This window comes from Danio rerio, chromosome 14, assembly GCF_049306965.1.
Source record: "Danio rerio strain Tuebingen ecotype United States chromosome 14, GRCz12tu, whole genome shotgun sequence".
Lineage (NCBI taxonomy): Eukaryota > Metazoa > Chordata > Actinopteri > Cypriniformes > Danionidae > Danio > Danio rerio.
In genome coordinates this window covers 39,590,071-39,614,325 of record NC_133189.1, presented here as the reverse complement: position 1 = coordinate 39,614,325, position 24,255 = coordinate 39,590,071, and the positions used below count along the sequence as shown (strand labels likewise).

At 35.3% G+C, this 24,255-nt stretch overlaps 2 protein-coding genes across 19 annotated transcripts in view; both read right to left on the bottom strand.

The window, feature by feature from the left end:
* The window catches only part of ebf1a (EBF transcription factor 1a), a 237,335-nt gene extending 237,046 nt beyond the window's left edge, over positions 1 to 289 (bottom strand). For 11 of the 15 annotated variants that reach the window (XM_073921509.1, XM_073921503.1, XM_073921507.1 and 8 more), the window contains exon 1: positions 181 to 289. The gene's annotated coding sequence lies outside the window, so the exon portion shown is untranslated. Of the gene's footprint in view, positions 1 to 19; positions 85 to 180 lie in introns of all 15 variants that reach the window. The other 4 variants (XM_073921504.1, XM_073921508.1, XM_073921517.1 and 1 more) reach the window with 1 other exon arrangement.
* A 1,474-nt stretch (positions 290 to 1,763) lies between these two features.
* rnf145a (ring finger protein 145a) overlaps positions 1,764 to 24,255 on the bottom strand; it is a 45,665-nt gene continuing 23,173 nt past the window's right edge. For 2 of the 4 annotated variants that reach the window (XM_005157322.6, XM_009291206.5), the window contains exons 4-11: positions 23,355 to 23,446; positions 16,372 to 16,607; positions 13,799 to 13,974; positions 13,537 to 13,677; positions 12,522 to 12,704; positions 11,076 to 11,223; positions 9,842 to 10,198; positions 1,764 to 5,591 (exon numbers count right to left, since the gene is read on the bottom strand). In XM_005157322.6, coding sequence (XP_005157379.1) covers positions 5,268 to 5,591; positions 9,842 to 10,198; positions 11,076 to 11,223; positions 12,522 to 12,704; positions 13,537 to 13,677; positions 13,799 to 13,974; positions 16,372 to 16,607; positions 23,355 to 23,446 — 1,657 coding nt within the window. In that variant the 3' untranslated portion in view covers positions 1,764 to 5,267. Of the gene's footprint in view, positions 5,592 to 9,841; positions 10,199 to 11,075; positions 11,224 to 12,521; positions 12,705 to 13,081; positions 13,117 to 13,536; positions 13,678 to 13,798; positions 13,975 to 16,371; positions 16,608 to 23,354; positions 23,447 to 24,255 lie in introns of those variants that run through there. The other 2 variants (XR_012389895.1, XM_073922098.1) reach the window with 2 other exon arrangements.

Below are 24,255 nucleotides of genomic sequence, written 5' to 3'. Positions count from 1 at the left end.
TTCATGTTGTTATTGTTACCTTAAAGGATCACAGCCGACCTTGATAGCTAGTTAAGTTAACCGATTGCAATATTGCATGCTTCCCTATGCACCAAATGGCAACACAAACATTTGATCGATTTACAAAAGACTAACTTGATGAAAACTTTTTTAAGTTGTGAATATGTCATCATAACTTACTGGAAGTGAAGTCTCGGATTTTTTTGTGGATATGACATGAGTTGATCGTTTGTTTTAATTGACGTTTCCATTTCCATGCAACCACTCACAATAAACGCCAGAAAACGCCAGTCTGTCAGAAATCGCGCCACACAAAAACATTGCACGTCATGTGACTTAACCAAAGCACATCATTGGCTAAATTGAGGTCTTCTCTTTCCTACAAAAAAAAATTAAATAAAAAATAAAATAAAAAATAAAAATCATTAAAACATCGTTTTTAAAGAAACAGTGGCAGAGAAATTAACATTGGACAATATCAAATATACAGTTGTGGAAAGAGGACTGCAAAATCATACTCAAGTAAAAGTACCAGACCTGGCCAAAAATGTAGAGCAAGTAGAGTAAATGTATTTGTTGTAAATATTAGTCAAAATATGTGAAAAAGTAGCCCTTTTAAAAGTACTCAATAGTAGTGAGTAGTGAGTATTACGCTGTAAAAAGCTGATTGCAGGGATGTGTGAAGGTAACAGTCTGTAGTGAATTTAGAGATATTTCAATGTTTGTTCATTCCTTCCAACATTCATTCTATTGTTTGTTTGATCTGTCCTTCCTTCATTCATTCCTTTATGTCTTTCCTCCCTTCATTTGCACGCTTATTCATTCATATCTTTGCTCCTTCATTTATTTTTTCATTCATTCATTCACTCATATTTTGTTCCTTCCTTCATTAGATTCTTTGTTCATTCATTTCTTCCTCGCTTAATTAATTTGTTCAGTCCTTCCTTGAATCCTTCCTTCATTCCTCACTTCATTTGTTCATATTTTGTTCCTTCCTTCATTAGGTCCTTTGTTCATTCACTAATTCGTTACTCACTTCCTTAATTTGGTCAGTCTTCCTTGAATCCTTCCTTTATTCATTCGTTTGCTTATTCATTTGTTTGTTCGTTCATATTTTGTTCCTTCCTTCATTAGGTCCTTTGTTCATTCAATAGTTTGTTCCTTCCTTAAGTTGTTCAGTCCTTCCTTGAATCCTTCCTTCATTCATTTGGTCCACCCTTCCATCATTCAGTCCATTTAGTAATTTATAAGGTTGTTTGGTAATTTCAGTGAGCATACAGTCAACATTTTCTCATCAGTGACATGCAGTCTATAAAAGTGTCAGGGTCATTGCGTGTAAAGATTTAGGACATTTTAATGCTTTCAAAAGGTTGGCTGCGTTTATAAAGCACCCATGTCTTGAGGTTGTTCAGTATGATGCGATTTACTTTCTATGTGCGATTTGATTGGACAAGAATCTAAGGATTCAGATTTTCCTACTTGACTGCAGGTTGAAGGAAAGTAGTGGAGTAAAAGTACCGATATAGCACAAAAAATGTACTTAAGGGAAAGTAAAAGTACACATTTTTAATACTTCGCAAATTACAATTCCTGAGAAAATCTACTCAATTACAGTAATTTGAGTATTTATGTTTCATCTGCATTCTGAGTGGCTTTGAGATATTGAGTTGAGATATTAAGTTTCCAAAATGAAAAGTTAAAAATCTACACAACTGTAATTCTGTTTACAGCTCATAAAGTCACAGTGAAAGACAGAACAAGTGTTTCATACATTAGGCTTGGATTTATTCTGACATTCAAGGTTCACGTTCAGACTTCAGGCATTTTTCACTGAATTCAGCTGCAATTCAAACAAATGTAGCCTTCACAGAACATCATTCCACGTGTATGCTGTATAAAAGCAAAGGAGGATAAATTCAGAATGCTATCACTCTCCTTTCTCATTCAAAATTTGTACCAGCTTTGTAAAATTAAAAAAGAAAATCCAGTTCAGATAAAAGTAAAATTCTCCAGATAGAAAAAAAATAAAAATCTCAAACATCGTTCAAAATTAAAAAAAAAAAAATTAACTCAAACATTAACATAAAAAAGGCAGTCGCAAAGTGTGCTCCTACATCCTGGAATGTATTCATGCTCACTGATGCGCTAAATGCCAAACACTGATAATGAAACGGACTCTCGTAAACCTCACACCGGTGTTTATCCACAGCCAGAGACTCCTCCGTCTGTCACCACTAGAGGCGCAGCGATCATTTGAGCCTGAGGCCACTTCATCACAGCCGGTGCTACTTAACACTGGACTTCTGCATATCAAAACTCTTTTACAGGTATATTGTACATGGGTATATAGTTCATTCAGAGCACTCCACTAATATCCACACCCTTTGGAAATAAGAGCAAAGGCAGCTGTGAAAAATGCTTTTGTTTAACCTTTGTTTAAGAGTTTTTTTTTTAGAATATCACTAAACACGTTGATTTTTTTTGTTAAATTTATGTGCCAGATTTATTTTACCAGAATATTTTAAAAGTACAGAGTACACACATTATTATGATAAACTGTAAAAGGTGATTACACTGTGAAAAATATATATGTTAAACAGTTTGCATATAGTTTTCTGTATATTTACGGTTGTGAATTGCCTTATTAGATACCTTGATCTCTGCTCTGTCAACTTTTGTTGCTGAAAATTCAACTCTACAGTTTAACATGACTTATGTTGATATTTTAGTAGTTTGAAATAATATAATGGATATGAAATAATACAGAGAAATCTGTAAAAATAATTAACAATCAGTCTAGAAGAGGATGTGTGTGCCTGTCTTCAAAAATTAAAAATAAAACCCCAATAAGTTAGTTGGGTTTTGGGTTCAGAACATCTCCAAAACTACAGTCAGATGACACTTACATCACTACAAGTTGTTTGATAATATTTTAAGAAAAAAAGTCTCTACTTTTATCCAAAAGCAAACTCTATAATCTTGAGTTTTTGTAATATTTGTGCAAAACAGCAAACAAAAGTTACACAAAAAGACATTTTCCCAGCCTTCTTTGCTTATTTTTACCAAGTGTGCCAATATTAGTGAAGGACACTGTATATAACTTGAATCAATGCATACACACCAAAATATTTGGTATAAGACAAGACAAACTTTGGAGCATTGCTTTATGTTACATTAGTGCAAATGCAGTGGCATATATTTATATATATATTTATATATTTTCTCTTAAGAAAACAAACAGAGAACAGAAAAGAGACGGGCTACTGCTATCGGATACTGAGAGCGTGCTAGTGTGGATATGTGCTAATGCCTACAGAGCATCACAGCACTATATTCAAGGGTCACGTGATCACATTCAGGTTCGCTGGAGATTGTTGTTTTCTTATTAAAGGAAGGGGAAGAGCTGGTGTTCGGGTTAATCCAGATGTGGAAGGGGTGAACTGATTGATAATCTGGATTCTGTGATGTTTGGATGAAAGGGGGAGTGTTAAAGCTAGTGTTGTCACGATACTGGAATTTCGAACTTCAATACCATACTTTACTTGATACAATACTCTATTTACTAAGTAATATTGCCACATCGTTAATTCAAATAACATTATTAATACATGTCTTTATTGAGTTAATAGTTCAAGCATAACTCAATGTTAAGGATTTTTTGACTGGTTAGGCCAGTTGTTCAGTTTTATACTTGCCCTGCCAACATTTTAACTAGCAAAAGTTCATTGCTTTCAACCATTCATTCACTCTGATTACGTACCCCTCTATATATTTCTGGAGAGAGCAAAATAGGTCCCAGGAGCTACGTTTTTTGCAGTTTTAGTTTTCACGAATCTACCAGAGGCTGCTGTGTATGCATTTTCAGATTTCAAATTTCTCTCGCGAGAGCCATTCTCACTCATTAATCCACCAGAGGCTAATGTCGACTGACTGACCGAACGATTTCTACACCCTCCCCCTTCCCTAAACCCAACCATTAGTGTTTTTAAAAGCAGATTGACACACCCACCCCTTTTCCTAAACCCAACCGCAGTGTTTTATAAGTCAATCTAAAAAAAGAAAAGCAAAAAAAGAAAAGCCCTCGCCTGCTTTTTAACATATTTTTCAGATTTTACCACATTCTCACCCAGTTATTTTTTTAATTTTTTTATTTTTTAGATTTTGTTATTGTTTTACCCGCTTTCTGGAATTGTTCTTTACTGTTCTTCACTGGACTCTGTTGTCGCAGTTAACTCCATTCTCCGTCTCAAGTCCACCGATGTACATGGTGAGCTACCAGACAAACTAGTATCAGCGGAAGGACCGTCCATATGAGGGAAGCGGTCAGTTAGTAAGCAAGCCGTTTCACAATTTGTTTTAAAGATGTTATGCAGCCATATGTAGCTCTTGCTACATAATTCGCAATCTCCAGAAATGTATTCAGGGCTACAATTTCAGAATGAGCCTATGTTGATTGTTTTGAATTAATAAATGAAGCAATTTAGACAATTCTTAATTTCAATGTCAGTGTTACACTAGTCTAACTATCAATTTAAAACACTATTTTTGACATTTGAACAATCAGTAATTAACAAACACCCATAGTTGTTACATTTTGTAGTTGATGAATTTCAATGACAGCACCAGATTACTGTCACTTTAAGAAATTTCTTTTACTTTTATTTCAGTGAAGTGAGTATTGACTACATTTTAAAGAAGGGCATTTTAACATTATCTGACATTTATCTATGCACTGAAGCACAAAATAGTCGAATGAATTCAGCATTTGTGCGCTAACAGACTGAAAAATATTAGTTGTATTTACTGCACTAAGGTGGTTACAAACCATTTAATAAATGATATGGGCTTATAATAAAGTTGAACATTTCTAAATTTCATTTGTTTGTTTAAACTCAGTCTAAATAAAATGTTTGCAATCACTTACCTTCAAAAAAATGTAGTAAATCCAATTAATAATTTTTTTCAGTGTGCTTCGTTTTACGTGCTTTGAATCTTGCAACTGATAAAACCAGATCAACTGTGCATCAACTGTGAAATGATCGGCTAAAACTCTGGATAAATGAACTAAAATTAAGCTTCAGTGGGACAGACAGGTATCAATACTACGGGAAGTGATATTTTATCATATCGAAATGTTGCAGTATCGATACGTATCGAAACATCGATACTTTTGACAACACTAGTAGATAAGGGTTTTGATTGTATTTCGTAAGGAGGAGCATTCACAGTCGATGGTAACCCCATCAGACTCAGTCTTTTAGCTGGTTTTAGGAGGAGGAGCAGGCAGGAGGGTCAGTTTGTTGTTTTAGTCTAGCCCTGAGCTCTGATGCTGGAGCTCGAGTGCTGCTGTCATCTTGCCGGAGATCCTGGAGGTTTGACTCTGAGTCTGCGGGCTCTGAAGGATCCTGGTCTTCTTCTGGTTGAGCTGGGGTGTCTTGCGGCGGGACGTCCTGTGATGAAGAGCCCAGCTGCGATGAGCCTTTCAGCTGGTTGTGGCACAGAGGACAGGTTTCCTGGACGTATAACCACTTCTTCAAACAGCCGGCATGGAAGAGGTGACTGCAGGGAGTGATCACTGCTGACGTCATGTCCTATATTCATAAGAAAGAGAAAAAATATTGACAATTAATTTCTTGTTATTGTTGTTAAACAGCAGACTGTAAAATATATCAGTTTCGTAATAATAAATTGAATGTAATACACAAAGTAAATTAATCATCACAATATTATCATGTGTGAAATGAAAAATGTTTATTTATTTTACAGATTTGTAACAGCAAAAACTATTTTGGATAGTGATAATTTATTATTATGGACCCTTTAAACATTTTTTGGTTTCTCAGTAGTGAAAGTCGTCATAGTTGGGTAAACTTAGAGCACAGTGAATGGAAGAATTCAACAAATATTTTATTTTACAATCCTATTTGCTCAAATAATAATACAAAAAATTCGACCATAGTGTTATCAAGATTTTTGGAAAAAGGAAAAGAATTGTGTGAGACTGAGGCCCCATTTACTTAAATATGCTTTAGTTTTAAAAAGCATAAGTTTTACTACGTTACGCCATCCGTCCACACTACGCCAGAGTTTTTGAGTACCAAAAACTGACCTTTTGAAAACGCTGAAGAAGCCATTTCATTTTAAAATGCTGCTGCTCTGTGTTAGTGTGGTAGTGGTAGCAGTCTAGCATCCTTTCCTTCTAAGTTCAGACTTTGCAAGTATGATAAATAAAAGGATCATACAAAAACATACAAAACAAACTCTCTCTTTTGCTGAATATCAGTTTTAATAATAAATAAAGGCCAAGCAATAAAGGCCAGCAAATAGTCAAATGTGCAGAATCAGTCTACGTGGTTATATAACTTCATATATTAACATCTTTGTGCTCAGCCAAAACAAGTTACCTGAAAACAACTAATGACTCAAAAGACCAAAGTCGGGGAAAATGTCGTTAGATATAGACAAGATGAATTAAATATCACATTTAACATATAGGGCCCTATCATACACCCGGCGCAGTGTGGCGCAAGGCGCGGCGCAATAGTCTTTTGGTAGCTTACGCACTACTTAATACGCACAAGAGAGCAATAGGCAAATATCTTTACATATGAAAAAAATTAAATATTAAGGATATATATAGCATATAATAAGAATAGATATTGAATATAAATATAAAGGATTAAAATATTACAAAACATATTATTTTCAAGCCTACATAAATATGAAAAACCACTGCTTTTATGTCTTTTTCATCTCGGGAGGCTTTTTCAGTTCATTCATAACAATTTGCTTTTGTATAATGTTATTATTATTATTAGCAGTATTATTTATTATATCCATATTTATATTTGTTTTATTAAAAACAAGCTTAGATTTGCCCACCTGTCAGGTTTTAGACCATATGGGGCACAGCATGTTTATTAGGATATAATTCAGTTTTTTGAGCACATTTTGTTATTGTTGTTCATTTATTCGTTTGCAGGTAATTAGAACTGAATTTAGAAATAGTTTTGAAACAAATATTTGCGTTTAAAAAACAAAATTATTTATTTATAGACTAATTGATGTCTGTGTGTAAAGGTTTCCCTATCCAAGAGCGAAAGTGAAAGTAGATCCATTATCTCTCATTCTCACGCAGTAGATGCTCTGTTTAACAGTTTTCTGTTAAAAAACTGTCAACTGTTAACTGTTTGCTTGTGAAATGCTCATTTTTTCCACTTAGACTTATTTTGCGTCCTGTAAATAGCGAATGCGCTCTTGGTGCGACGCAGCTGGCTCTTAAAGGGAATGGGAGATGAGACTCTAATTGGTTTATTCTCAAAACACACCTATAACTCATTAAGAAAATAAACTCAACCCTTTTAGACCATGCGCCGAAGCGCAAGGCAGATTTCCCGTCCTTAAATTAGCAAAAACGCATCCTGACACGCCCTGAAAGCGTTTGCACCCTGCGTTTTGCGCTTTGCGCATGGACCGTCAAAATAGAGCCCATATATAGTAAGATTGGATCCAGCAGTATATCCTTAATGAACAGTCTGGCATGCACTGCTCTCATTTGGGTAGATGTGCTCAAAGCATCCGCTGACTGCCTGGATCTCAGACGTCCGCATACACTGCAGCGCATGCCAGAGTGTTTGTGTGGTCACGTGATGTGCGTTTTCAGCAGTAAAGTGTGGACGGAGATCTATTCAGAAACACTAGTTTGGACGTAGATCGTTTCATTCCACAACGCCGTGTTAAAACTAAAATGTATTATTGTAAACGGGACCTGATAATGGCAGACAGAAGAGAGAAAATGGTCAAATTTACTGTCCTGCCCATAGACACTGCATTAGAAACACCTTGCAAAAAATGGTAATTAGTTTTTTTAATTTGACAGAAAGATGATATAATACCTACATTAATACTTATAAATGTACATACATAAAAAAAAATCAAAATATTAAAAAGTTAAGCATTTAACACACTGGTGACTCTTTCCTCATTACAGTCTTGTGGAAAGGGTCTATTAACAATTAAAATAATAACAATAAATGTTTAGTTCAAGTCTGTGTGAACTGGAAGCTGCTGCAGATGTTTTATTGTCAGTATTTTAACACATTTCAAACTGAAATGTAATATTGAGTAGGGGGCGGGGTTTTATTTTTTGCACTTCTCCTCTTATCCTCTGCTTGCAGCAAACTACTGTTGGAGGGGCGTGGCTTTGCCCAAGTTGTCAAATTGATGTCATCAGAGAAGGCCTACCATTCCAGAGCAGAACCTAATGGTAAGGTTTTGATTTAAAATGAATAAAAAAAAAAAGTTTTTTTTTTTCAATTGGATTAACTTGCACATATTAATTGTTCACCTAAAGACTAAAAATACCCTCTAGCAAAATAAAACTGACCCCAATTCACCTTTCCAATAAAACCCAACAATGTCCACCAAACATTTAAAAACAGTGTATATTTCATTGTCAAAATATTTCTGTCATATTTTTCAAGAAGGTTGCTGGTTCGAGCCCTAGCTGGGTCAGTTTGCATTTCTGTGTCGAGTTTGCTTTGTGGATCGCTCCCGTTTCCCACACAAGTCCAAAGACAAGCGCTATAGGTGAACTGGGTAAGCTAAATTGTATGTGTGTATGTCCTGGTCCTCCAGGTTGTGGGTTGAGCATTGGGCAAACGATCCACCTATCAAAAATTAGATGTAACTAAACACCAACATGCAGTGGTAGATTTAGGCATGGGCAATGTGGGCGATTGCTCAGGGCTGCATCTTGCTAGTGGTGTCATGGAGACAACTCCGCCCAGCTTTTCCTCACTTTTGTCAACAAAAGGGTGACACGAACAACGTGAGGGTGGCACGACCGTCGTTTGGCGTGAGCGGCAGTTAAGCTTGCATCGCTACTGCCAACATGGTGCAGCTAAATGTTATGAAATTAAGTCAACTGAAACCAACTGATTTCTCCAGGATCATACAATGAGCTTAGAAATTTTAGATTTATGCATAAGTAATAATTTATGATTTAACTATACCTGTAAGATTTTAGTCAACTAAATATAGAATATGTATACACAGTTGTACGTTTATGTATACAAGTCAAAATTATTATCCCTCCTGATAATTATTTTTCTTTTTCAAATATTTCACAAATGATGTTTAACAGAGCAAGGTATTTTTCACAGTATGTCTGATAAAATTTTTTTCTTCTCGATAAAGTCTTATTTGTTTTATTTAGTTAGAATAAAAGCAGTTTTAATTTTTTTAAAAACATTTTAGGATCAATATTATTATTATTAATATTACTTTTTAAATAGTTTACAGAAAAAAAAACATCGTTATACAATGATTTGCCTAATTACCCCAATCTAATTAACCTAGTTAAGCCTTTAAATGTCACTTTAAGCTAAATACTAGTATCTTGAAAAATATCTAGTAAAATATTATGACCTTTCATCATGGCAAAGACAAAAAAAACAATTATAAGAAATTAGTTATTAAAACTATTATGTTTAAATATGTGTTTAACAGAAAATTGGAGACAATAATTCTAATAATTCAGACTTCAACTGTAAAAAGTATGACTAAAATAGCACAATTTCAGTCAAAAAATCTAAATGTTCTGTCAAAATGAACACCAACGTAAAAAAAGCCTTTCATCAGCATGCTACACAAAATTAGAAATCATTTATGTCCAAAGTACAAATGGTGTGGCACAAATTATGCGCATAAGTTTAATACCTCAAGGATCGCAAGAACAACAGTGACGCACCCAAAAAACGAACGCACCATCAATCTACTACCGAAAAACACAGGCAGCCTCGTGCTCCAGACTGAACCTGGACATCCATCACAAACACACCTGGTAGCAGATGGAGCAGATGTCATTGTGCTGCTGGAGCTGTTGGAGAGAAGCTGTAGGCAGGCTCTTGATCTTGTTGACAGCGTCTCTGCGGAGTAAGAAGCTCTGCCAGCCCAGCTGAGCCCTCAGCCACACGTTATAGTATGAGTGGATGAGAACGATGGTGGAGCCCATGACGGTCCACTCGCCGAACACCGTCTCGGACACGCCGTATGCCACCACGCACAGAGCCACCAGGAACTCCAGCAGCCTGTAGGTGCCGTTCACCCAGTAGATCACGTCGTCCATGTTCTCCACCGGAGCCTTGCGCAGCTCCTCCACCATGAAGAGCACATAGATCAGCAGCGTGCCCAGAACCTGCAGTTTAGAGAGCCCAAAAGCAAAACTGTTTATTCTCATTTGCAGATCTCATATTAAATATGAGCAATATCAAACGAGTAGCAGTGCGATGTGTCTGTATATCAGCACTGGTGGGAGGTGTGCCTTATTATCCCACCAGTGACAATATACAGCCATATTACACTGCTATGAGTGTGATATTGCATTTATACAACAGTTTGATGGCATAATCGTGTATATAAATAGGTAAAACAAACACATAGAGTCTAAAAACGCTTTTGTATGAGGAACTACTTTCTTCTGCCATTCACTCACATCTGCAGCTGACGTCAGAACAGCAGAAACTGTTGCTCATTCACCAACGTCACTTTAGAGCTAGTGATTCTCTAGCGTAATGTCTAAAGTAATGACAAAACAGGTGATTTTGCTCACATTTTAAGATTACAAGCCTGAACGCCATGAAATGCCATCAGTCTACAGATATTTCCCAGTATTTCTCTGCTGCAATCAAGAGATCAAAATAATTAACCCAAAAAAATCCAAAGCAGCACAATCACTACCAGATTGCTGTTGTGTTTGCGATAAGGAAAAATGCTAAACATATGTGGGCATTTCTTCTTTCTTTCTGTTTACTGAACTAGTCTGCAGTAACTAAAACAGGAGACTCTTTAAAAACAAACAGATGACAAACCAACAAGTAATGTTGGTTGTAAACATATTAATATAATAAGTATTTAATATTCATTATGGTGTACTGCCATCTGTTGAAACTGCTAATATTGCCATAAAAGTTCTACTGTTTGTCAAAAAGCTTCTTCCATTAATTCTCATTACACGACTGTGTGTATGTGTGTGTGTGTGTGTGTGTGTGTGTGTGTGTGTGTGTTCTCTTTACCTGTAGAGACGTCAGAATGCTGGACGAGATGATGATCAGCAGCCAGAAGTCCATGTGGAAGAACTGACAGATCATGTAGGACATGTAGGCTGGAAACACCAGCAGGAACAAGCACAGGCTGACCGCGCGGAAGTGCTTCCACAAACTCCTGTTGACAAAAAGGATTATAAAAGAATCAAAGCACTGACCTACAATGTTCACTTAAATATATTCACTATTAGTGTTGTCATGATACTGGAATTTCTAACTTTTATTTGAACGAAGTTTAAGGGCTACAAAAAATATATTCGGGTTAGAGAGATCACAAACATGTAAGTATTTTTATTTGTTAAAATGTATCTGTTACATGCACAGTGTCTAGTGTTAACAGTGTGTTAACAATGGGAAATGCTGTTTGGCACCGCTAACAATTTAGCTAAAAATTCATATTTATCCGTCAAACCGCTGTAAACACCAACAACCTTCACCTCCGCTTGGATTGTCTCTCTATGCGGCAGTTTTCCAATTGTTCTTCATCTCAAATAACAAACTCACAAAAGATGTGAACATTTCATATTTCTTACACATGCTTATTTTAAATATATGTGAAAGACACTTGTCAGATGTTGTTTTAGAGAGCAGGCGTGAGGTTCAGCTGTGTGCTCTTTATTTTCTGCCTGATTAAGGCTCAAACTAATATGGCTAACAGCTACAATGACTGACAGTATTTACACGGCGCAAAAGCGCGTGCTAGTAGTGGAGTGACGCTTTTCCTAGTGACGTGGAGCCGATCAGAGAGATTTTTAACTCGCCCTGTCAAGTTTTTCTGAAAAACAAAAAAATAATAATACAGTAAAATAAAAAAAAGATTTGTTGTTCTCTTTATTATATTGTAATAAACTATGCCACAATTCTTTACAGCCTTTATGTACTGTATGACTAAAACGATTTTTTTATTGTTGTTGATTAATATCAATTGTATTGCAATTGTAACACAATCTATTGTGTTAAGTAATATCTATTGTTATCACTTTAAGAAATGTCTTCCTTCACTCTTTGCTTCTACTTCAGACTGTGCTTAATTTTTCGGTCACATTTAATTTTGATGGTCTGTTTGTTGAATTTAAGTTACATTACATCTACACGCCAACTAATTCTCAGTAGATTATAAGTAGACTGTTAGGTTAGGGTTAGGGTTAGTGTGAGTTGACATGTATTTAAAAAAATTCTTATAGACAGTTAAATGTCTGTTGAAGGAGCAGTATCAACAGATATTAAGCAGACATCAGTCTTCTAATACTCAAATGGACCAGCTAAATAAAGTAGTACCCATTTTTCTTTCATTTTAAGTTATCTGCGCAGCAATCCATACTCTAAAAAATAATCTTGTTTCAGAGATTCCAGTATTGATACAAATCAAAATATTGATACTGTTGACAACACTTTTCACTACTGATCCTGATGTACTTGTCTCTGGAGGCTCCCAGTGCCAGCACTATGGGATCAGCGATCTCCAGCATGGACTGCAGGATGGAGGCCACCACAATGAAGAGGATGATGCTCAAGAGGAAGGCTCTGTGGATGACCTGCAGCTCGATGAGTCCCGTCTGAACAGCCAGAATCAAAAGAGTGATTCCCTCCGTCATGCCTCTGAGAGAGAGAAAGAGAGAGAGAAGAGGAGATGATGGACATCTGTGATTTCATCTATCAATTAAGTGATAAAAATGTGCCTTAATTAATCACATATGGCCTGTTAAAAGGCTATCGTAAAAGATTATTCACTTAAGTGAAGATGCATTGGAGGACAGTGGCAGCTTTTAGCTTTGCCATCACATGAATAGAAAATTAAAATAAACAGTAATATTATGATTTTTAGTTAGCTTTAGTAAGCATAATTAAATAAATGTAGTGTTGCATTGACATTTCTTTTAAGTTGTAAATAGATTACTGAATAAATAAAATAATTAATTAGCATAACTTTGATTTATTTAAAGGGATGGTTTGCTCAAAAATGAAAATTTACTTACCACTTACTCACCTTTAACTGGTTTCAAATCTGTTGAATGCAAAAGAAGATATTTTGATGAATGCTGGCAACCAAACAGTTAATGCCAGCCATTCACCACTTTTGTGGGGAAACGAATCGCTATGGAAATCAACCATTTGGTTTCCAACATTTTTTAAAATTCTAGCATCTCTTTTCTGTTGAACTTATTTTGATAAATGCTGAAAACCAGTAGCCTTCCATAGTAAGAAAACAAATCCATTTGAAGGTAAATGGCTGCAATTTTTCAGCATTCTTAAAAATATCTTCTTTTTCAACAGAAGAAAGAAACTCAAACAGTTTTGGAAAAAGTTAGGAGTGAGAAAATGATAACAGCATTTTCATTTTTAGGTGAACTATGTCTTAAAAGCAGCCAAAAAGGCAACTGAAACATAAGTCCTTCACATTTTTGTTGAACTGAAGGTGGGTTTATATTACCTGTGCATGGTATTGTCATTCATGAAAGCCCTGTAACCCTGCAGGTAGAACTTGCAAAGAGTGAGCACTCCCAATGCAACAAAAGACACGGTGAAGACCAGACCCAGCAGAGAGTATGGAGTACAGCAGCACTCTGCAATACTGCACAACAAACACACAGTTAAGTTGATGCGCACCTTCATAACACCAAACATTTAATAGTACTAGTAGTGCTTCTTATTTATGGATTTACAGTAGTAATCATCAGCAAACTTGCACTCACCTGGTGAGGAAAAGGAAGAGCAGCCTCTCTCTAGACGTGGGCTGGTCTCGAGTGCTGAAGTATGTGTAGATTTGCAGGGCAAACAGAACCAGCCAGAAACACATGAACAACACCGGCAGAACCAGCTGATTCCAGAGAGACATACCCAGAGCCAGCAGCCCATAAACCTCCACCACCTAACAGCATCAGGAAAGATAAAGTGAGAAAATCCTACAATAATGAGGTTTGAGGAATAAAAAGTTGTCTCTTTCACAATGCTACTCATTAAAGATAAATGTAAACACGGATAAAAAACATATTAAACCTGTACACTGCTAACAACTATACGACTCTACATACACTACCAGGGATCCCACTCTTTCATGAACACCAAATTTCTTTCAGGGACTTCTTAAATCAGTAATAATTTTAAATTGAGCACCTTCATAATTCACACCCCAGCATATATAGCGCCTTGAAAGTCTTTCATGTACTTAACATTTTATTTACACTTAATATTTAGATAAAAAAGGCAACGATAAGATTCTGAATGTGTCATTTTTAAAAGTGTTGACTGTTTTAAAGTCATGTTCAAAGAACTTTAATACAATTAGGAATGCACCATTGCACCATTACTATTTTTTGGAACCGATCCGATCCCGATACCAAAATTCTGAGTATCAACTGATAAAGATCCGATCCCGATGTTGTGCTGATTTTTTTTTTTAACATAATACAGTTTCTATAGTCTCGGTGATAAACTCAAATAGTATACCTTCTTAAGAAAAGATAACAGACCTATAGGCCTACTGTACATGACAGATGACAAAATCTAACTTAAAGCATGATGCCTGCTTTTATGCATTCCTTATGACATTGATTTCATAGCTAATAAAACCTTTACATAATGCTCACAGTACATCCATCTGTAAATATCACCATGGTTTTTCTATAACTGCACTTTATAACTTATACCTGTATTCTGCACTTGCTGCTATTGCACTGCTGGTTAGACCTAAACTGAATTTCGTTGCATTGTACTTGTACATGTGTAATGAAAATAAGTTGAATATTTACTTATTTTCCATGGAGCGAAGCAAATCATCTACCCGCACAGTTGTGTTCATCTGTTTTTGTCTGAAAAATTTTCTTTTTGGAACAAATTTTGTTTGGTAAAATTTGTTGGTTATTTTAATGTATTTTTTTGTTGGTCATTCATCTACAAAATAAACAAGAGGATTTGTGGTGAAGTTCAAAACAAGTCCGCTTATATGCTTCAGTGTCAAATACTGATAGAAATAAAACTACAGTGAAACATTCACAGTTTTAGAGTAGTCTATATTAGGCTAAATAATATTCTGTTAATGACAATCCATATTGCGCCCGTCAGTTTTACTTTTATTAATTTAATCAACTACTTTGACCACAATGAGCCAGGCTTTACAAACTATTCACAGCACTTAAAGTATTCCCCTCTGAAGAATAAACTCAGAAAGATGAGAGAAAAGAAACTCATTGTGAGAATAACATAATACAGAGTAGCACACATCGCGTCTGTGCAGCCACTGCGTGAATGTACGCTTCATGCATCACTGAGACACAGCTTCCAAAACAGTAGCACAAAGGGAAGAAATTGGTGCGTTGAGGATCTGTATTATTGAGCCTTTTCTAATTAAACATTTCAGGGAGGTCTACTTTGTGTGTGGAGTGTTGCGAATGTGATCTGCTGACCTGACAGACACAGCGCAACATGATTTAGAAACAGCAATCAACTTCTTGTTGCAGGTCAAAATTAACCCATTAAATGCAAAACTAAATGCATTTCTCCACTAATTATTTAAAATTAGCGCTGAAGTCAACAGGAATTTAAGCACTTGAATATTCACCTGTACTTCACATTAAACTATAGAACAGCTTCAGAACATTTGGAATATAGTAGGCCTACATGACAATTTTCTAGTGCCTTATAATAGGCTACTCATAGCTTTTGTTTGCTTAAATATTACACAGAATATAGCACACACGCAAGATCGGATTTGGATAGGTAACCAGCTGGCCAACACCAGATCCAGCAAAATATGCAGTATCAAACAGATATCTGATCCAAGTATCGGGACTGGTGCATTCCTAAATACAATTAGTTGAATTTAATACTGGTAATATTCAAATGCAGCTTCTGAAGTTTTGATAAAATGCATTATTTATCATAGTCATTTATGAGATTTAAATTTAAGAATTTTTAACTCAGAAGAGTAAATTCATGAAAAAACACCATAAAATTTAAATTCAAGCACTTTCAAGGACCCCTGGTTGTTTTTAAGTACTTTCCAGGCCTTAAATTCAAGTGTCTAAATATCTATATATATGTGCATAAATATCTATATATAAATATAATGTAAAATAACCTGAACAATAAAATTATGTAAATACTGTAAGAGATTTTTGCAAAAGACATATTTAATATCAAGTGAACTGCATGATGATTTCTACTGCAATGGCCAAGTAAAAATATGTATCATTAAGCTCTTGAGTGTTTATAGTAGGCAGTTGTGAAAGTCTCTAGTGCACATTACTACAGCATGACAGTTTCTAACCTGTGCAAGCTCTCTGTATGCAGTCTTGGCCAGATTAAATGGCACCAGCAGATTGGAGGCCAAAAAGTAGATGACTTCCAAGCCTGTGAAAATCATGGCAAAGCGATTGACGAAAACAATGGTCTCCAGTGGGACTAAGCACAGCCGGGCCACCAGAGGGAGCAAGTGCGCAGAGAAGAGCCAAATGCGTTTGGTCTGCATCACACAGGAGCATAAGGTACACACCACCAGCTGGCCTATTCAAACACAAACACACACAAACAAGACATCGTATTTATAATGGAATGGCAGATATAAAAGGCATTTTGGTAATCCGAATACTATTAATACCAAACTGCAATATGGTGGGGTAAAGAAACGCACTAGACCTGAATCTGAGCCATGTGTTCCTACTCTACTCATTGACAGTAATGAATGCATCTGTTCTTGCTGGAGTTAATTAGGCCCTACAGAATTCTGAGGTATGGCTGAAGGATCCAGCAGCCTGCAAGAGAAAAAAACTACATGCAAGGGTGAATCATTATAAAATAATAATTATGCATAAAGAAAATTAAGAATATTAAGTATTATAAAGAATTATCTTGTCCCTCTGTACACGGAGTACAAAAATCCATTTTATAATCATTTAGTCAACAAAAAAAACTATTTACATCCATGCACGGTAAATACAAACAATTATTAAGCCAAATAAAGCACAATTTAATAGTGCATTTATTGAAACAATTGCAACATTTAGTGTGATATGTTGGTATGGAACTGCTTCTGAGGCCCAGAAGAGGTCACTGGGGTGGTAACAGCCAGAAAGTTTTTTGGAATAAAACTGAAGAGCATTAATAGCATATAAAAAGAAAGAGTTTAAAAAAAAAGGCTATAATGATTGTCAATGATGAAAGACATCCTTTATCATACATCTTCAAATTGTTACCATCAGGACGTCGAAATTGTGTTCCCAGATGAGTAAGAAACAGGACAAAATTATCGTTTATGCCTCAAGCAATTAAGGTTTTAAATTCCTCCTCTCAGTAGCAGTTGATGGCCAGTAGACTGGATATTTATTTAAAGTAGGGGTACCATGGTACTAGGTTTTCAAACGATTTATTTATTTTGATACTGTAAAGGCCAAATGTGAGATGTCAGAGGTCACTGTGAGTGTATGCTGCAAATTAAATTTCCCTAGAGAGACAAATAAAGTTAACTAACTAAAAAATGTTAGCTTATAAATATAACTTTATTTCTATATTTATGAATATAAAAACAAAGCCTTCTCTTTGAAATAATTTGTGCCATCTTTGAAATGTGCATTATATTATTTAATATCATATACTAACAAACAAACAGTTAATAACCAATTAATCATTACATGTTGATTTTATTCTTTTCTATGTGATTATTTGTATCAGAAATCAATTGTATCAGAAATCAATCAATTCTATTAGGCCATTAACATAAATGTACTTTATGTAAATAACTTGAACATTTCACTTTTTTACACTGTACTGAATAATGGGAAAATAAATGATGGACGGTAGAATGTGTTTATTGAAATAAAAATAATGCAAAAACACAGTGATCAGAAACATTATGTTGTCTAAGTGCATTCGTTAAACTAGCACAAAAAAGTATTTATGAAGTATACTAATCTTAGTTTGAGCTCATTCGCACTTTTACTGACACATTAAAGTCAAACGTTTATTTAATTAAGAGCTGACAAGTATTTAAATGTACAATATTTATATTAGCTAATAGTAAACAATTTTAACATATGTACTGAAAATAATGCATTAATGCCACTGGAACCTTGTGATAAAAGGTTACTTTCCTTAAGCAAAAATAGATTTCTTTATTACAGAGCCACTATCACGCAGTTTGAAAGGTCATATTTTAGTTTTGGGGGTCTCCAGCAACAGGCTGATATGCATGCAAGGTCAAAAAACACTTTCATTATCTTATTATATGCATTTATTTTTACCTAATTATCCCAACAACTCCCATATGATTTGTTCAGCGATTTATTTGTTCCCAAACCCCGCAATGCTAATCTACAATGATTGGTCCGATGACCCAGTCTGTTGTGATTGGTCGACTGCATTCAATGCGTGACGGAAAGAAACGTGTGATTTGTGTGAGCCCAATCCAGGAATGCATTAAAGCAATGCAGTTAGACATCAGCATATTGCTCTATTCTTAACCACAACTCTAAATAATAAAAATGACACATTTATTATTAATCCACAGAAAAGTTGAACTATTTTGAAAATTGACCATGTCGTGTGTGTGAGAAACAGTTGATGGTGGCCATAGCAACAAACAGCAGGAGATCGTGAGAACAAAACATATTTAAATCGGTAAAGGAAGAAGCATGCATCGCGTTTTCAAATTGGTTTTGGACGTGATATGTGAAATTGCCCATACAGAGATACATTACAAGCACTGATCTATAACAGATACGTGATTACAAGCCACGCGGGGTGATTACAACTTACACAATTAAACACATATTTTGCAAACTACAAAAAACGAGGCAACCATTTTAATCACACTTCACGTTGTGTAGGAAGGAGAAACACAATATCTGGAGGAAGAAGACACTGGGCCATATAAACTGTGTAACAGTTACTGACAAAGTTCCATACATTAAAAGTCTTTGCTGATCCTTCCTTTAATACATAACAGCCGACAAATCCCGCACTGCAGGGTAGGTTATTGTAGCAATCATAAGAAAAATAACCAGAATAAACACAGCACACAGCTGGCTATAATGTGGTGTTGTTGTGAAAATTAACTTTAACCCATTATTCCCCATAGCCGCATGTCTGACCATCTCTCAATGATAAGCTGCGTCCCAAATGGCACACTATACACTATGCACTCACGCACTATGTACTTATGCACTTACACACTCAACAGCATAGTATATGTATGTACGTCCCAAATGGCACACTAATGTTTTTTTTACTAAGCGGAAATTCAAACCGTTCCCCTGAAGACGTTTAACGGTTGCCAAATCAGTGAAATAAATGACCGAATTATCAAATAATACCTGCCGTGAGTATAACCGCATTCACCATCGGGAGGCGCTATAATCCCTCTTGTAGGATAATTTTGCTTTCATCATCCAAAACAAATAAAGTTATCCAACATGTGCGCCCGATGGCTCCGCCCCTTCCGCTATGTGAGCCAACCTGCGGTCGTTGAGTGCGTGAAGTGTCCATCATTACACACTTCATTTTAGAGGCTGAATGAGTGCATCATCCGGGTAATTAAAGTGCACTTATTATTTTTACAGTTTTCAATGTGAACACACTACTTATACTATTTATACTACAAAATGGCGTAGAATAGTGCATAAGTATGGGATTTGGGACGCAGCTAAAGTAATCTTAGCGTTATTATCAATCCCATGATCCTTTTTACTCCAATAGTGTCAAAAGCAGGGGTGTCCACACTCAGTCCTAAAGGGCCGATGTCCAGGTGAGTTTAGCTTAAACCCTAATTAAACACACCTGTACCAGCTAATCAAGCTCTTACTAGGTATACTGGAAACTTCTAGGAAGGTGTGTTGGAGCTGAAGTCAGCAGGACACCAGCCTTCCAGGACAAACTTTGGACACCCCTGGTCTAAAGGGAAAGGTGCGTTCACATTTTACCAGATCCGGTAGTTCATATTTGGAATTGTTTCGTGTTGACGTTGATGAGAACAGGCAAAAGATCCAGATAAACAACAAACCATTTAAACGACTCCGAGTCAAATCTTTTATGGAAAAATGTATATTTTTAAACAAGGTTTCAGATTTAACCCTCAGTTGGATGCGTTCATTCGCTTAGTGCTGTGTTAGAGCACGCTAGGAACCAGGAGAAACTCTTCAGAAATCTAGTTGATGAGAAATCAAGTAAGCCAGATGAAGTTACTGTATAAAATGAGAAAGTGACAAAGAGGGAGACTATGACACATTACGAGCAAGGGGAAAGGCAGACAGTGTTTGTGAGTGAGGGAAAAAATTAAATAAAAGGAAATGAGCAGGAGAGGTTTTGACATTAAGCTGGCAATGAATGGTACTTATGGCAAAAGTGATGAGAGGTAGAAAATATGAAAGCTGCATTTCTGGCAGTCTCTGTGCAGTGTGTGTTTGAGGACAGGCAGCTTATGAGAGGGAAACAAGACAGGGAAATGCCTTGACCTCTGACATCACATCCCAAGACTTGCAAAACTACCCAACTCTCCCCAGAATGACACCACATGAGCAGAGATTCAAGAAAGAATAGGCTGCAAGGGATTATAGCAAGTGAGCAAAAACTGAATAAAGAGCCACAATGAGTCACAGTGAGACTGACAGGAATACTAATATACAGAGGTTGACTTGTGAACAACTTACAAATAACAAATCTGACATTTTATGAGTCTTGGAAAAACAACTACATGAAATTAGAAACGACCTGGGGTCCCATTTTTAACATTTTGCGTAGAAACCTTTGTAAAATTAAACGTACATTAAAATACATTTTTATTTATTTATTTATTTATGATTTTGTCTTAAATTATGATTTACAGTGGTTAAATTAAGGCAATATTTAAGTTAAATATGTTTACTTAGAGTTTACTTACAGTTTCACACATTATCCCATAAAGTTTGTTTTTTAAAGATTGCTCTTTTCCCATGAGAAGTGACGTACGTACATTCCTATTGCCATTTTGTGGGTGCGCCATGTTTAAAAACGAGAACCTAGTTTATTTAACATCATAGTCATAATGTGAATGATTTATTAGTAATAAAAAAACTTGCTAGCTTTAACATGGTTAAAAAAGAATAACAATAATAAGACCTGGAAACATAATATATGTTGCTAACATGTTTCTAGCTCATTCTTCTCATTCTTCTTCTAATATGTTTTAGCAACAGGTAACAAATGTAGATAACATGTTTTTTTATGTGTTAGCATGAAATACTATGTATGTATGCAGTGCTTCCCACAGGTTTGAAATATATTTCCTGTGGTTGCCGAATTGAAACACACCATTTATCCACATCACATAAATAGTTAACTATATGCAGCAAACAAAGCATAATTTCATTTTTAATTATAATTCTACTTATTATGAAACTGTTTCTTTTCAATGGGTTAAAGTAAAAAAAAAACTGTTAAAAAAACACTGAAATAAAACTTTTTTATGCTATTCAGGAGCTATGTGCACCCACTGACAGGTAAAATCTGCTTTTCTCTCTCTTTCAAGTTCAAAGCAAATTTGAATGCCAAAGCATTTTAGATACGTATATACAGTGAAATGGCCAATGTAATATATTAACATCATCAAATAAAAAAAATAATCAGCAAATGAGAAATAAATTACAGAAAAGTTAATAAAAACCGACATTATCTCAAAAAATATTATAATTGCTAGATTAAAACTAGTAGATTTTTTTAAATAAGGCAAATGTGTTGATTAACTATTACTAATCGTGTACAAATATTTTGCAGCCAGTTAAGACCAGTCATTTCGCCCTCTCTAACTATATATTACAGTTTTTCTGTAGATTAATGGTACTGAAAAAGTCCACAGAGGGGGGTGATCACCAGAATGGGGAAGTCCCAGAGTAAAATGAGAAAATATGATACACCAGTGCTTTGGAATATGGAAAAACTGTCCTTGCACTGTTTTCATCTGTTTTTATATTATTTGTTTATATTTTTTTATACTTGTCTTTTTAATTTCTGTTTATGTAAAGCACTTTGAAATGCCACTGTGTATGAAATGTGCTATATAAATAAACAGAGAGCAGATTTTGTCAACACATTGTTAAACATAATAGTTTTGATAACACATTACAAAATATTTACTTCACATTACTATATATATATATATATATATATATGTCCACACAGAAATGCCAACTGACCCAGCCGAGGCTCGAACCAGCAACCTTCTTGCTGTGAGGCGACAGTGCTACTTACTGCACCACCACGCCACCCATAATTAAGACATATTAATAATAATAATAATAATAATGTAGAACTTCACAACTTTTCTAGCCTCTCTTGTAAAAAAATTACAGTATGAAACTTCATGGATAACAACAATAGCCAAAAGAGTTTTCAAATCAATTTCAAATGGTCTGCTTTTAGTGCTCCACACATTTTTGATGCTCATTTTTTTGTTTAAATAAGGTCCAAGATTCAGATATTGGACTCATGAAAAATATTTGTTTTTGGCCAAAACTGATGAGCTGAAGTCACGCTGAAGCGACAGCCAACAGAAAATTTCATTTAAGGCCAAGAGAATTCCACTTGTGCTTAAAGCCTTTTTCAATGAGTTAGTTTTACTATTTATGATGGGATAGCAGTTAAAATAGGAGCTCATGTATGGGACAAATTCTGGACCTTTGTCAGAGAGGGGTGAGTCTTCCAAACCACCCCTGGCTATGGGCCTACTCAAAAACATGTTTATTTATTTATTTATTTTACTAATTCAAACTACTTATTTAAAATAAGCTAAAACAACACAATTCCTCAGATTTCAATGGGACAACTTAATTTATGTTCAATCCACATTAATTAGTTAAAAGTGTTTAGTTAACTTAATACATTTTGTGTTGGGACAACATGAATGAATTGTGTGGAACCCTGCATTTTTTACAGTGTATGTAAAAATTTTTTATATAAATAAAAATGTTTTTACATTTTGCTAACTTAACTGTATATGTTAATAAGATATTTTAGACAAAGTTAACATATTATAATCATCAATTAATAGAATAAAAAAAATATTTACGAGTAAACTAGCATGTAATGACACTATGAATTAGCCTCTATCATTCAAAATTGATAACCTGCTATCCCTAATCCCACCTGGAGTGAACAAGCACTTTTCACAATCCGGTCAAACAGTTTTCATACAAATGCACAGAAATCATTCATATAACAAAAGTAATAACGAGTCATGAACAGGATTTCAGGATGACTGTATAAAGTGTGATGTCCTGCACTTACAGAGGAGCGCAGTAGTGAAACGGTTGATAGACAGAGGCTCCAGGTACAGCGGGCCCTCGTAGCCAGATTCCAGCTCACTGCGCACATAGTCCCTGAAACAGAGAACAGAGACCTTATTCTAACCTCTCACAGTGTGACATTCCCCCTGAGTCATCACGGCCTGTGGAGGATCCATACTCGCTGCCTGAATCAGACAGAGCAGAGCGCTGGAACCATCAGTCCGTCTGCTTTTATCAGACTGCAATTCCTGAGAGAACATTCGCTTATATAACATTCAGCTGAGTCCCACTGAGCACAAAAACAACCACCACTGACAATCACAAAGTTGAAAATAATGCTTTAGCCTTAGCTAAGGAGATTTAAAATAGGGTGTGCAACCCCTACGGGCTCCGCACTACTGCAGGGGCTTCAGGAATTATAATTCAGCTTATTTTTTAAAAAGTAAAATAACTTTCTGTAGATTTCTAACTTTGGCAATTACATAGTCAGAATTATTAGCCCTCCTAAATTATATTAGACCCCGTATATATTTTCCCCCAATTTCAGTTTAATTTCATAGAAAGAAGATTTTTTTCATCACTTTTCTAAACATAATATTTTTAACAACTCATTTCTAATAACTGATTTCCTTTATCTTTGCCATGATGACAGGTCATAATATTTTACTAGATAGATAAGCTTAAAGTGACATTTAAAGGCTTACCTAGTTTAATAAGGCACGTTAGGGGAATTAGGCAATTCATTGTAAAACAGTGGTTAGTTCTGTAAACAATTGAAAAACAATATAGCCTAAGGGGGCTAATAACATTGACCTTAAATGGGTTTAAAACAATTATTCTAGTTGAAATAAAACAAGCAAGACTTTCTCTAGAAGAAAAAATATTGTAGGAAATACTGGGAA